The 15,730-nt window shown below is 41.0% G+C and overlaps 1 protein-coding gene across 1 annotated transcript in view; it reads left to right on the top strand.

The window, feature by feature from the left end:
* Positions 1–13,705, top strand: part of LOC124606718 (probable cytosolic oligopeptidase A) — a 61,549-nt gene extending 47,844 nt beyond the window's left edge. Inside the window, exons 12-14 of the mRNA XM_047138748.1 lie at positions 8,902–9,069; positions 10,195–10,422; positions 13,371–13,705. Of these exons, the coding sequence (XP_046994704.1) occupies positions 8,902–9,069; positions 10,195–10,422; positions 13,371–13,518 (544 nt within the window). The 3' untranslated portion in view covers positions 13,519–13,705. The remainder of the gene's footprint in view (positions 1–8,901; positions 9,070–10,194; positions 10,423–13,370) is intronic.
* Positions 13,706–15,730: the final 2,025 nt, after the last annotated feature.

Genomic DNA, 15,730 nt, shown 5'->3' with positions numbered 1-15,730 from the left:
TCGGGAGAGCGTAGAGGCCATGACATGAATTGTTGATCATAATCTCCACCACGACCGATCCGTCGGTTTTCCAATCTCCTGTTTAAGAAATGCTTCTGCTTTAGCCTTTTCCGTAAGATTTTCCAAACCGTTGGCTGTGGTACGTTTAGCTCCCTGCTTGCTTTATTCGTCGACTTCCGTGGCTACGCGTGAAACTTGCCTGCAAGCGTTCAACCGTTTCTTCGCTCACTGCAGGCCGACCCGTTGATTTCCTCTTACAGAGGCATCCAGAAGCTTTAAACTGCGCATACCATCGCCGAATGGAGTTAGCAGTTGGTGGATCTTTGTTGAACTTCGTCTGAAGTGTCGTTGCACTGTTATGACTGACTGATGTGAGTGCATTTCAAGCCCGACATACGCTTTCTCGGCTCCTGTCGCCATTTTGTCTCACTGCGCTCTCGAGCGCTCTGGCGGCAGAAACCTGAAGTGTGGCTTCAGCCGAACAAAACTTTATGAGTTTTTCTACGTATCTTTAGTGTGTCGCGACCATATGTCAATGAATGGAGCTACAGTGAATTTATGAAATCGCTTCAATCATTTGTAATAGCCCTGTATGTCACAGAGAAAGAGAAGTTCATTTGCATTTTTGTGGTGATGAATGTGCTGAAATTGTTTCTTCTGTTTTGGGAGGGTAGCACAATACACTTCAGAATTGATTGTTGCACCATAATGGAGGACATCACACAGAGTAATCTCTTCAGTGTCCCAGAAGACCGCTGCCATAACTTTACTTGCTGTGGTTGTGGCTTTCAACTTTTTCTTTCAATTTTAACTCATTGGGTCAACACTTTGCTGAGATTTCGAGCTCTTCAAATTACCCGCCAGCCTTTCTCCCGAAGAAATGTGCAGCAGAAGTGTGAGCTCTTGCTTTCTCCTCAAAATAGCGAAAGCTGTAATACTGTTTTCTCCATGCGGGAACTCCAACACGCACTCTCTTCTTCTTGCTCTTCCGCCCCAGGATCGGATGGTGTCCATGTCCAAATGTTGCTGCATTTATCATACCATAGTCTGCATTACCTCCTTTGCCTTTATAATTGAACTTGGACCAACAGTACTTTTCCCAGAAGATGGTGGGAAGCTATCGTCATTCCTGTTCCGAAACCTGGAAAGGACAAACATCTCCCCTCTAGCTATCGCCCCATTTCTCTCACGAGTAGTGTATGTAAGGTTTTGGAGTGTAGCCTGGTGGCTGGAGTTCTGAAGCCTTTTAACACCTGCCCAATGCGGTTTCCGAAAGCATCGTTCTGCAGTTGACCATCTTGTTGCTCTCTCCACTTATATCATGAACAATTTTCTAAGGAAATGCAAACAGTAGCAATATTTTTTGGTCTGGAGAGAGCATACGATACCTGTTTTGAGGACAGGCATCCTCCGCACACTGTTCTCTTGGGGCTTTCGAGGTAAGCTACCCCTTTTTATTCATGAATTTATGACAGAGCGCACATTTAAAGTGCGAGTGAACACTACTCTCTCCCGTACTTTCTCCCAAAACAACGAGGTGCCCCAGGGCTCCGTGCTAAGTGTTGTACTGTTTGCCATCGCCATAAATCCAATAATGGATTGTCTCCTCCCTGATGTCTCGGGCTCCCTCCTTGTGGAAGATTTTGCGATCTTCTACAGCTCTCAATGGATCAGCCTTCTTGAATGACGTCTTCAAGGATATCTCGATCGCCTCCACTCTTGGAGCATCGAAACCGGCTTCCGCTTTTCTCCCAGTAAGACCATTCGTGTCAATTTTTGGCTTCGTACAGAGTTTCTTCCCACTTCCCTACATCTAGGCCCTGTCAACCTTCCTTTCGCGGACATCGCTAAATTCTTGGGACTTATGTTTGACAGAAAACTGTGCTTGTCTTCCCACGTTTCCTATCTTTCGGCTCACTGTCTGCAATCCGTCAACACCCCCTGTGCTCTGAATGGTACTTCCTGGGGAGTGGACTGAATGGTCCTTCTCTGCCTATATTGCGCGTTAGTGCACTCGATATTGGACTATGGAAGCATAGTTTACTCCTGTGCTCGGCTGTCTATTCTTCAGCGTCTCGACTCTGTCCACACCGTGGATTGTGTTTAGCGTTTGGAGCTTATTACACCAGCCCTGCGGAAAGCCTTTATGCTGAGACTGCTGAACCCCCGCTGTCCAGTCGGCGAGCTGTCCTTCTCAGTCATTATGCTAGCCATCTGTCTTCCATGTCTGCTAATCCGGCACATGACCTTTTTTTTTTCGATATCTCCTTGGATTTAGGGTATGCAGGCTGCCCTTCCTCTCTACCACCACCGGGAGTCTGCTTCCATCAACTACTATGTTGTCTTTCCTTCCACTTTCCTAAAACTTTCTTGACAACTGGGGGTACAGCACCGCCTTGGCTCCGGCCCCGGACCTGCCTGCTCCGTGACCTTTTTCAGCTTCCCAAGGATGGTGCCCCTTCTCTCGTTTATCGTCGGGCATTTGCAAATGGAGGATGCCACATTTATTTGCACTGACGGCTCAAAAATATCATTTGGTGTTGGGAGTGCCTATATTGTCGGCGACACCCCAAATAGATTTCGGCTTCCCAACCAGTGTTCATTTTTTACTGCAGAGCTTTGCGATGTTCTCCAGGCTGTTCAGTACATCTGTCGCCATCAGCGGATACGGTATATTATATGCTCAGATTCACTCAGCCCTCTCCTCAGTCTCCAAGCTCTTTACCCTGTCCACCCTCTGGTCCATTGGATTCAGGACTGCCTCCACTTGCTCCACTTGGGGGGCGTCTCTGTGGCATTCCTCTGGATCCCAGGACACGTTGGTATCCATGGAAACGAGGCGGCCGATATAGCGGCCAATGCTGCAGTCTCTCTTCCTGAGCCTGCTGTTCACTTGATTCCCTTCGCCGATCTGCAGAGTGTTTTCTGTCGTTGTGTTGCTGTTCCCTGGCATGCACATTGGTCTACACGTCCCAAAAATAAATTGTGAGATGTGAAAGCTCTTCCCTGTGCTTAGACCTCCTCCTCCTACTCCTCCTCCCGAACTTGTTGTTGGGAGGAGGTAATTTTAACTAGACTCCGAATAGGGCACTGTCTTTTTAACCAACTACATCTTTTAAGTGGTGATCCTGCCCGCTTTGTCACCACTGCTCTCAACTGTGGATGGTGAGACACCTTTTACTTCAGTGCCCCTATTTTACTCTGCTACGTGCCCGTTTACAGCTGCCGACTGATATATCTTCCATTTTAGTTGATGACACGTTCTCAACCGATCGTGTCCTCGAGTTTATCAGTGTTAGTAAGATGACATCAGTAATTTGAAGCTCTTTTTGGGGAAAACAATCCTCCCTTCTATAGTGGTTTTCTAAGCTTTCCTGTTTTTTTAGTTTCCCCACTTTTTGAGTTTCACTCCCATTGCTGCTTATGTACTTTTTACCCTTCCCTAAGCCACACAATGAGCACTAATGACCATAGCAGTTTTGTGCCCTAAAACCATATAAAAAATAATTTAAAAAATTTTTTTCTTTGGAGGAGAGGCCGTGTGGTGCCATTCCATGGATTGCCATTTTGTTTCCAGTTCAAAGTGATGTTTCATCACCTACGACTATATTCGACAACAAATTGTCATGATCAGCCTCGTAACATGCAAGCAATTCTGCACAGATGGTCCTTCATTGCTCTTTATGCTTTTCTGTTAGGTGAGGACCGCAGCAGGCACACACTTTTGAGTATTCCAACTGGTGGACAAGTTGTCAGCACTACCAACAGAGACATCCAGTTGAGCAACAAGGTGTTTGATTGCAATATGTAAGTCACCTTGAATGAGAGTGTACACACATTCCAACAGTGCAGGAGTCACAGCTGTGTGCAGCCGGCCAGCATGCGGGAAACTTGACAGATTTGCACGACCCTGTTGTGATGATGATGATGCTTCACCTAACGACTTGTCTGTCGGGGCCGGCCGAAGTGGCCGTGCGGTTAAAGGCGCTGCAGTCTGGAACCACAGGACCGCTACGGTCGCAGGTTCGAATCCTGCCTCGGGCATGGATGTTTGTGATGTCCTTAGGTTTAACTAGTTCTAAGTTCTAGGGGACTAATGACCTCAGAAGTTGAGTCCCATAGTGCTCAGAGCCATTTGAACCATTTGTCTGTCGGGTCTCTGTAGACACTTTGCAAGCACCCATGAAGATCTGTGATGCTCTTGTTTTCTGCCTAAAGAAACTCAATGCCAACTCTCTGCTTGGAAGGCTTCTGATTTGCAGATACCATTTTGAAGGCTATATGCAGCACTGCCAAATGTCGGAACTTCATGAAACTATAGGGACTGAAGTAAGACTATTCCACAATGCCCCACAACAAATTCCACAGTTTTTCAACCGGAATTGGCCGAGAAAAAGAAGCGTTCCATTACTTATCTAATGCGCCTTGTAGTTTGAATGTTTTGGTATGTCGTATGGAAAATATGTACAGTTGCTTGGGAATTGAAGAGTGAACAAAGTGCTATAGCGGTTGAAACATTGGGCTTGTATTCAAGAGGAGCTGTTTGTATAACTGGCCAGTGATCTTTAGTTAGTTCTTCCATTGTTTTCATATTGGACTTAACTGTCAACAAGATCATAGTCCATCATCCCCCCCCCCCTCCCCCCACAGCCCTCATTTGTTTAATGATTTCTATGTCAGATATTATTCTAGTAGTCAAACCTTTCTTGAGGGTAGACCATGTTCAAATGTCTTTCAGTACTGGATAAATTTTTAGTTCTGTCTCTTCATCTTGAACAGGGTGGTGCAATGGCTGGTACAGTTGGCTGTCATTCAGGATAGGGGTTCATACAAATGTCTGGCCACCCAAGCATAGAATATTTTGTGATTTCCCCTTTGGGGAGCAAAATAACTGATGATGGTAGAAGTAGAGAGGATATAAAATGTAGGCTGGCAATGGCAAGGAAAGCGTTTCTGAAGAAGAGAAATTTGTTAACATCCAGTATTGATTTAAGTGTCAGGAAGTCATTTCTGAATGTATTCGTATGGAGTGTAGCCATGTATAGAAGTGAAACATGGACGATAAATAGTTTGGACAAGAAGAGAATAGAAGCTTTCGAAATGTGGTGCTACAGAAGAATGCTGAAGATTAGATGGGTAGATCACATAACTAATGAGGAAGTATTGAATAGGATTGGGGAGAAGAGAAGTTTGTGGCACAACTTGACCAGAAGAAGGGATCGGTTGGTAGGACATGTTCTGAGGCATCAAGGGATCACCAATTTAGTATTGGAGGGCAGCGTGGAGGGTAAAAAATCGTAGGGGGAGACCAAGAGATGAATACACTAAGCAGATTCAGAAGGATGTAGGTTGCAGTAGGTACTGGGAGATGAAAAAGCTTGCACAGGATAGAGTAGCATGGAGAGCTGCATCAAACCAGTCTCAGGACTGAAGACCACAACAACAACAACCTAAACCACTTCAGGTGAATGCCAGAATGGTTACTTTGAAAAGGCCATGGCCAGTTTCCTGCTCTATCTTTGTCCTATTTATCTTCATTCTGAATGTTAAGCCCTACTCTTCTCTCCTTATAAATTCTCAGTAGTAGCTGTTTCATATCTGTAGCAATGACTATTTCTGTGAGCCACTTAGCATCCTTTCACCATGTAATTTTCCCTCTACATGTATACCTTCACTTTCTTGAGTGGAACAAACTGTAATAATTGAAATGAAGGTATTTACCTGTTTCTTGTATTGTGAATATTTGTAAGATTTTTTTTTTGGCTTTACTGAAGCACACAGTAAACATATAAAGGTTTGTTTTTATGTCCCTCTTCCACAGTGGCTGTATTAATTTTTTTTCTCAAGTAATTTAAATGTATTTTACACTGCAATGTTTTGTATTTATTTAAAAAACACCATCAGTGGTTGTTCCTGAAATTTTACGCAAAATTCGTAAAGAAAAACTATTTTTAATGTATACAGGAAAAATTAGAAATGTGAAGAGTTTATATTTACAAAAAGTGCGTGATGGATTGTATAGAGTGGAATATCATTCACCTCAGTGGGGTTCATGTCAGGTTGAGCATATTGCTGCAACTTGTGGTGTATGCAGTATGGCATAGTGCTTAGCATTGCTGGCCGATACACTGCAGGTCACCACTTCAAACGCGACTACCAGCAGTTTCTTGGTTATTTAGAATTTATCATTACTGGGAGATACATGGTGACACAGAATACCTGGAATGTTTGAAATGAGCAGTGGCAGCCATGGGCAGGTGGCAGCACTGCGGGTTCTTGACAGTTAGTGAGTAAACAGTCTGCCATTTGAGTAATCATGATCAGTGAAACTGGCAACAGTGTGCATTAGCCATAAAAATGTTTTATAAAAACAATGATTGATTGATTGATTGATAGCGGCACAGAGGTAGTTTAGACATTTTTATAATTTGGGACACCATGATGCTGTTCCGGCGAAACACACGATATAATGTTGGATTAATAACTTTGAAGAGACTGGATCTGCCTTCAAGAAGAAACCATCAGGATGACCAAAAAGTGTGCATTCTCCAGCAAACATTGATGTTGTACACGAGTCTGTCTTAGGGAGCCCATGGAGTTCAATTCATAAGCAAGCAGCAGTGGTTGGAATGTCCCGGGAGAGTGTTCGCAGAATTCATCTTGATTTAAAATTTTATCCATACAAACTACAGATGGTGCAACAATTGAAGGACCATGATTACCGGTTACGATTAAGATTCTATCAACAAATGGTAACAAAAATAAACAATGATGATGAATTACTAAACAAGTTGTGGATGTCAGATGAGGCACATTTTTGCCTCAAAAGTTATGTGAATAAACAGGACTGCCATTACTGGGAAAACACAATTCCTAATGACCTTTACACACTAGTAAAGTGACAGTATGGTGTGGGGTTACATTACATGGGATTATCGGACCGTATTTTTTTTGCAAATGAACAGAGAAACACAATAACTGTCAATACCGATTGTTACACAGAGATGTTATGAACTTTCGTTACATTTGCTTTGAACTTCTTTCCAAACATTCAAGAAGCCTGGTTTCAGCAGGGCGGAGTTATGTCACACACTGCACGGCAATCAATGGCATATGTACGAGAATTGTATGGCAACTGTGTGATCTCCCAATTCAATAACATTCCCTGGCCCCCTAGATTGCTAGATTTATCCATTTGTGATTTTTTTCTTGTGGTGCTACCTCAAGAGCAAAGTCTACATAACTCGACCAAGAACCCTAGATGACTTAAAACAGAGAATTCAGATGCAGTTCACAATATCCCAGCTGAGATGTTGGAGTGGTCAGTGTGGAGTCTCAACAGCAGATTTCACGAATGTATTTGCACAGGACGACGCCATCTAAAGGACGTAATAAAAAAAGATAAATGCTATCAATGTTTTGTAAGTGGAAAGTTGTAAGTTTCAATTACTATGAATGAAATTTCTTTCCTTCATCACTTCTAGTTATATTGGATTGTGGAAATGTTCCCATTTTCTGTGTTACCCTTTACTTGAAATGTCATATGCCTGTATGTTCTAGAATATTTGATGTTTGTATAAATAGCTCCACTCTCCATTGAGGAGGTCGGTTCCGTTCTGGCTATGTGATGATTATCTTAAGAAATGTGATTTCAGTGCTAAATGTTGTAGTTCAATCACAGCTGTGCTTTCGGATTTTGGCCTCAAGTGTGGCTACAACATGCCAGTATTACTGTCAATGTGTTGCTGTCCTGTAGTAGTCATATCTTTTCATTATTCAACCCTCTTTCTGTGTATGCCTTACAGTTCATTGCCCTTTTCTCGGATTTACTCAGTTGTTGTTTGTTCTGTCATTTATCTTCTTTCTCCTCCCTCCTTGCTCTCTTATTCTTCAGTTTTGGAGTTTTTGACTTTTTGAACCTGTTGTAAATTTCTCCCTCCAGTTTTTTTGAAGAGTTTTAGTATATTCTTGCAAGTATGTGGTGGTTGTAGATGATTATGGCAGCTGTCTTCAATGCATGGCCTAAGGAAATCATAGCTCCACCAAATACATTATTTAACATAATCCAGTTCTTTCTCTCATTTCGCAAACTGTTATGCTTTTAGTGTTTCTCTGGTTGTACCATAAGTCTGTCTGAGGATCTAGTCTGGTGATTCATTGTAAGAAATTGAGGTTATGGTGGAGCTGTGTGTTCTCATATTTGAAAATTAAGGTACTTATCAAGGATTTTAGGAAGGGAAAATTATGCACAGTAAGGATGGAAACCATCAGAAAATAAGTATTTTTGATTATTATTGGGGTTTATGGGTAACTAGTGAAGGAAAGTGGATTGACATGAAGATAAATATTCAATTGGTTGTTTCACACACCTCATGCCACATTCATTGACCACCACCTCACCCAATGTCCAGTTTTTTCTCTTTACTATTTCTTATTTCTTATGTTATCTCTCCCAAATATATTTGTCTTTAGTTATCCACTTGCCCTTTCTTGGTATGATACCCAATTATTTAGGTTTTCAAATCTTATTTATCTTGTCTGTTGATGAAATTTCTTTCTTAACTTTCAAGCACCATGACATTTAAGGTTAGGTGAATGAAATGATTTATATGACATTTCCAATGCAAATGTATTATGAAAAATACAAACATGAGGCCACAAGTTAATTTTGTTGTATTGGTCAGTAAGAATTCCTCTCAGAATGTTTGAGAATATGATCAGAGAGATGATTTCATTGTTAAATGTAAATTAACATTTCAAGAACTGTAGCTGAAATATAAAAAGTATTTTAAAATCTTGGTAAAATATGATACAGACACCGTCTATACACTCATAATAGCTTTCAATGTAATGTGAATTTGTTATTGTGAACACTGTCACAGAATTTTTTTCTTTTATTAGGTTGTATCAAAGGAGCTTTCTGGAATCCTTAAGTGGACACTATGAAACTGGAGAACCACTGCCAACTCCAATTGTAGAGCAACTGGTTCAGCTGCGAAACCACATGGCTGGATATGATCTCTGCAGAGAACTCTACCTCTCTGCTCTTGACATTGAATTACACTCTTCGTTAGTATGACAGTCATTCTCATAGATAGAAAAACATAGCTATAAATAAAAGTTATATTAACATTTTTCTGGATTGGACACTGTCTTATGCTGAACAGGTTGTTTTTAACGAAAGTCAGTATCATGAAACATATTTAAACTAATTTCATTCTGTGTGTTTTTACCTGTACATCATTCTTTATAAGTTCTTAAATTCAGGCAGCATTTTTCTTTGAACTGTTGTATATGGAAGTAATGACAAAGTACAAAATCTCCGATCGAAATTACTTCCGAAAATGCGATGAGGTGGACTAGTTGTGAGAGCTGGACATACCACATTGCTGTTGAAAATGTATACTTAAGGCAAACTGTGAAAGTTCTGTCTATTCACCTTGTGTCTTGCATAGTTGTGTCCTCCTCCCAGAAGGTCTCTCTCGGCCATAGCTCTGCTGATCACAACTGCCATGACTGTAATGAGTATCTATGATTATCTGAACTTGGTGAGTGATTTTGTATTTTTCATGGATACCACAGTAATTTTATTGCCATGGTGCAATGTGTACTGCTACACTTTGTGACACTCGGAATGTAATGCGTGCACATAATCCAATTTGAATGAAAGTGCACTGTCACACTATGTATGTGACTGCCCCAGTGCACACACTTAGCTAGTCAAAAGCAAGGAAAGGCAACACTTCTTTATAAGGGTATACTGTTGATAGCTAATAGGAGACTAAATAATGTCATTAACATGATCACAATGCAGCAGTTGTTGCCCAACTGGGTTTAAGCCATATTGTACCACACTGCATTTTCTGTGAGGGCCAATCAGCCACAAATATTACAAAGGCTTAATTAGTTGAAACAACTTTATTGTCTGTTATACAAATACAATGTAAGAATCCTTATCTGAAATAATCTGTAAAGAGACAATCTGTTTGTTGTGGTCTTCATTTAAAGACTAGTTTGATTCAAACCTCCTGCTGGGATCTACTTAATCAACAGTAATTATGTAGAATTTGACTTGAAAGTACCTGATACAAAAATAGTAGCTATGTTTTCTATTGTAATGTGTCCCCCCCCCCCTCCCCCCTCTCCAAGAGAACATAAACAGATGTATCCTGTATTATTCTAATATTGTTACAGAACAGAATTTTGGGTGGATGTGATTGAACGAATGTGGCCACAATATAATGTTCTCCCATTGGACAAAAAGGATTCTCATCCCTGCTCATTTTCAGCCATATTCTCAGATGAATGGGCAGCAGCATATTACAGTCATATTTGGGCTCGTTTAGTGGCTGCAGATGTGTTCAGTGCTTTTCTAGAAGCAGGACTTGAGAACAAAGAGGAATGCCAGGTTGTTGGTAAAAGGTTAGTTGATCATTAATTTTTTATGCTATAAGTTATGATTAGAGGTGCTTCTCAAAGGAGTGGCTGTTGTGCGTTAGTTATGAGTACTTTTACAAATAATTGGAATCTTTGGGATCTTTTATATCGGTGCATTATCATTTTTGTAAAATTTTTTGATCTAATCGCATTCTTCTTGCTAGGACTTTCATCCAGGAACTGGCTGCTCATTGGTTCTTGAGCTGCCATGTCTGTAGTACAGTTAGCAGGAGAAGATCCTTGACAGCTGTCATTGCTACTGCCGTCTTTCAACTGCAGAGAACAAGTGGCTGCGGGTGAAAAACATGCCAACTATACATCTGCAGCATCACTGAGATGTTTACAAAATCGCGTTATGTGATTGGTTGAAACACCTTCAACAAGCCCAATGCAGCTGTCAATGGTCTTCTTTTGCCATCTCTTCTATAACTATCAAAACGGAGGTACTGTTGATGATAAATGTGCTTGCTATGAACAGACATTTTTATGGGGTCATCAGAGAGTTGGAGATCAATGTTCAGGAAGGTGACATGCTGGGCCGAGGAGGAGTAGGTGAGGCAGATGAGAGAGATCATGAGGTTGTGGAGTAATGATGATAGTGTTTCTTGGACTGATAGAATTCATTGTATGTCTTATTGATGATAGTTGCCACGTCATTTTGAAGAGCATTTGCTGCATTATTCAAGAGGTGACAGTTACATGTTGCCATGAGCAAGCTGGGATTTTCTATGTGGAGCTTGATGCACTTTAGGTCGGTACAAAATTTACAGCAACAATATTAGAACAAAAACTGAGGTTATTCTTGAGGAGTAAAGATGCCTTGCTAAGCTCACTTTTGATTCCTGGCAGTCGGATGTTTCACTATCACTGCTGTAAAATGAGAAAAGCTTTGTTCAGAGACCTGACAGCTTTTTCACAAGAAAAATAATATGCTATGAGAGGAAAAGTTTTGAGGTGCCCTTTTTGCTGAGTGCACCAAAGAAAGACAATAATAATGAGTTGCTTAATTGCTTATGGACCTAGCACTGACAAAATAATATTTGTTGCCTTTGTACATGCAAATAAATATTTTTCCAGAGGTTTTTTGAATCGGGAGATAGATCTGAGTATAAATTTGTACAGCAGCCCACAATCAATCTGTCGGACACCATGAAGTGGCTTGTGATGTGTACGTGTAGAACAATGACTGTTTGAGTGAGTGAAACACAAATGCTACTTCTGCAGCTCACACATTTTGCAGGCCTCTACTTTCCTGAGAAAGACCAAAAGAACCTTCATTTGAATTTATAAGGCTGACAGATGAATGGAGTTCGGTATACCGCAGTGTTTTCATGTATTTTATCATCATTTTTGCTTCTTTGAGGCCCACTAAAATGAGTTGGATTACACAGTATAGTGAGCATTATAACTATCTCATCTTTGTTAAACCATGAGTAAATATCACACTATTCATTATCAAACTTGGCTTTCAATTTCAGCTTACATGCTGCCTTTTTGGTGTTATCACTTGTAATCATTAGTTTTGCTCTCTGGCAACGGTGGCGAATATACTTCATGATATGTCAAATTCAAAGTGACAACAAAAAACTGTCTGATAAACTGCTGACTTGCTACTGGTTGTGAGTATGTTTGATGTAACAACTGGTGAGATTTACCAACTTGGCTCTCATCAAACAACAGCCTGAAGTTTTAATTTCAATTTATACCCAGCCACACTTACATTATCAAATGTGTCACCACAATTATAATGGATATGTGGTGGGGAAGGATAAAGAATTTGTAAATTACAGCTGTATTTTCAGCTGCTTACCTGAAGACTGTCAAATATAACTGTTCCAAAATGATCGAATAACATGTTAGCTGTGCTATTTCTCTTTGACGTATAGTGGGGTGCTTGCTTAATCATGTGGGAAGAAGTAGTGGAATGCTGAACTAATGAAACAGTGAGGTAAGTTCCAACCATTGTGGAGGAAGGGAGGTGCTTGTAAAAGTTTTTGAAATGTTGGTTCACAATTATGAAGCAGGATCTCACTTTATTTTTTTACTCACTCCATTATTATTCGCGAACTTTTGGATTCCTTTTCTTGAAATTAAGAGAAGTCAAATGATGCAGAAAGGTGGACCTGATAATTCAGTCTTGGTTAATGAATGAGATGCATAAAATATTGAGATTGAAGGCAGACGAGCAATATCTGAAGAGAAATGATAGCATCAGAAAATGGGAGGGGGAACTGGAAACCTGAAGGGGAATGTCAAAATTGAGAACCTACGGTTAAGCTTCAGGAAATGGCAATGACAGCTGCTGTAAATAGAGCAGTGTAGTTAGTAACATTTACAATAGTATTTTAATACTACCAGGTTATTCGCCAAGGTTTGAACAGGGATGAGGATATGTGACTCAACAACTTCTGTTTTGGTCTTCCTGCCATCTTTATGTAGATTATTGCACATTTTGTCCTTTGTGAATACAATTAAGCTTCAGTAGTAAAAGACTGAAATTTGCATTTTATTATTCTATGTCTCTCTTTATTTTCTGTATTTACTACTTAATGTGGTAAGTTTCCCATTGTATTTTTCACCGATTTTTGCTTCCATTGTTGATACTATTACAGCTCCAACCTCCCCCCGTCAGTGGCAGCTACAGCTGTTATTCGGTTTCGAGTAGATTGCTTGTAATTATTGGAGTGTAAAATGAATGGGCAACTTGCTTGTGTTGCGTAATATGTAGTCAAAATTAGGTTAAACATTTTACAAAGTTAAAGCAACATTAGTTGTTTGAAATCTAAAGATAAATTTAAAAAAGTGTTACTTTAAATGTAATTACATTGACCTAGCAGAAGTTCATGAGTGAGTGCAAGAATAAAAATTACTTGTTGTATTGCTTTGTTACTTCTCTGTGTATTGCAAACTGTAAGTTATGATTGTTTGCACAGGTTTCGTTCCACTTACCTGGCACTTGGTGGAGCTTGTCATCCGGGTGAAGTCTTCAGAAGATTTAGAGGTAGAGATCCTTCTGCCAAAGCACTATTACGATCACTTGGGATTAAACAGCCAAAACTGATGCAGGCTGTCAGTGGATAAAAAGTTTAAATCTCTGTTACTTTCAGTTAAGTCTGTCTGCTGTGGAATTGTGGTGCTGTGGTGAATATCATGCAAAGACTGAAGTTACTTGTTTTGTTTTTGGCTCAGTCACATTGTAATTACTGTGGAATTTACTAGTGGTAGAGCAGTTTATGAATAAAAAGAGATGTAAGTTTTTGTAAAAATCGAACTGACCAGTACTTCTTCCTCCTTCATTATCCTTAACTACATTTATTTGCCAGAACATTATGACTGCTTAACTACTGTCAGTATAAACTCATCCAGGTAATAGCAACATCACCTGGCAAGGAATGACTACTAGTCAGTCACAAGCACGTTGCATGTAGCATCAGTGAGTGAGTGTGCTGTCCGTGTGTAGAATGGGGACAGTGCATGACCTGTCTGAGTTTGACTGAGGGCAGATTATGATGGCCCAGAGGCTCCGGCACGAGCATTTCAGAAACTGCATGACTCTTAGGGTGTTTGAGCAGTGATTTTTCAACAGGTGGCTAAACCAAGGTGAAGCTGTGTCCAGACGTCATGGGGTCGGGTGGCTACCCCTCAAAAGAAATTTCAGATGTTATGGGCTGGGCAGACTGATAAAACAGGACAGGCCACAAACTGTGGTGGAATTAACATCAAACTTTAATGGTAGGCAGGGTACAAGTGTGACTGAATGTACAGTGCACCAAATCCTCTGAATGATGGGCTTCTACAGCCAATGTCCGATGCATGTGTCTTTGATAACACCACGGCATTGACAACTACAGCTGAAATTGGGCAGGTGACTGTTGGCACTGGATGTTGGCACAGTTGCAGAGCATTCCATGCTCTGATGAATCCTGATATCTTCATCATGCTGATGGGAGGGCACGAATCCGTTGTCTTACAGGGGAACAGCCCCTTGACGCCTATGCTGTGGGATGGAGACAAGCTGGTGACAGCTCCTTTATGATCTGGGGGAACATTCACATCGACATCCATAGGTCCAGTGGAGCTTGTGCAGAGCACCATGACAGCCAAGGAGTATCATACAGTGGTTGCAGAGTATGTACACCGCTTCATGACGAACATGTTTCGCAACAGCAGTGACGTTTTTCAGCAAGATACTGTGCCATGTCAGAACATGAGGGGGTGTGATGCAGTGATTTGAGGAACACGGTGGCTAGTCCCAGTTGATGTGCTGGCCCTCCAACTCGCCAGATCTGAATCCCATCAAACACATCAGGGATGTGATTGAACACAATTTCGGAGCTTGTCGCCCCCTCCTCCCCTGAATTTATAGGAATTAGGTGATTTGTGTGCAGATGCAGTGCCAACTCCCTCCAGTGACCTACTGTGGCCTCATTGCATGCCATGATGTGTCGCTGCTGTTATTCATGCCAAAGGTGAACATACCAGCTATAAGGTTGGTGGTCACAACGTTCTGGTTCATGAGTGTATATTCACTTTAGGGAATGAACAGTTGAAAGTTACAAATCCAAACGTTGTATGATAACTCTGTCAAGGGAATACAAGAAAGTTTATTACATTGTACAAACAACAATTGACACAAAGTTGCTAAGATTGTATGGTGCACAAGTGTGACCAACAAGTATGTGTACATCATGGTGGCGTGGAGACTCGAAATTCCTCTAAAGTACACTGACATGGTCAGCCCTGATGTAAAGGTCTGTAATACAGCATTTTATGTTCACAAGTTGAAGAATATGCAGGCTCTTTTTTGCCCCAGGGCATGCTCATACAGTCATCTCAACAGTGAGAAGATGATATGACAGTATGCTTTGACAATACAAACCATCGTTAGGAGCAAACCATATCTTAATATGAATTTACATAGTTTAGACGTGTCATTCGACACAGGTGATTTTCGGGTCAGTTATGACACTATGAAGGTATGGACTACACAATACCCAGCCCCTCAGCAGAGAAATACTCCGACCTGGCCGGGAATCAAACCCTGCTGCAATGACCCCACAGCTACCAAGGCGGACATAATGCTGTTGGTCAACTGTAGCAAAACAGTGGTGTACTCAGTTACAGAATTAGCAGACATGACTTGGGTTTGAACAAGCAAGTTAATTATCCATCTTTGGACCAATGACTACAACATCTGTGGCTTGCATAAGATATTGTTGATGAAATAGAAAAAAAGGTGGACTGTATATGAGTGGTTGTCAGAGAGATGAAAAAGAACTTTTGGGATGGGGGG

Source organism: Schistocerca americana, chromosome 3, assembly GCF_021461395.2.
Source record: "Schistocerca americana isolate TAMUIC-IGC-003095 chromosome 3, iqSchAmer2.1, whole genome shotgun sequence".
Taxonomy (NCBI): Eukaryota; Metazoa; Arthropoda; class Insecta; order Orthoptera; family Acrididae; genus Schistocerca; species Schistocerca americana.
Note: the sequence above shows the minus strand (reverse complement) of the source record. Positions and strands in the feature narration are given on the sequence as shown.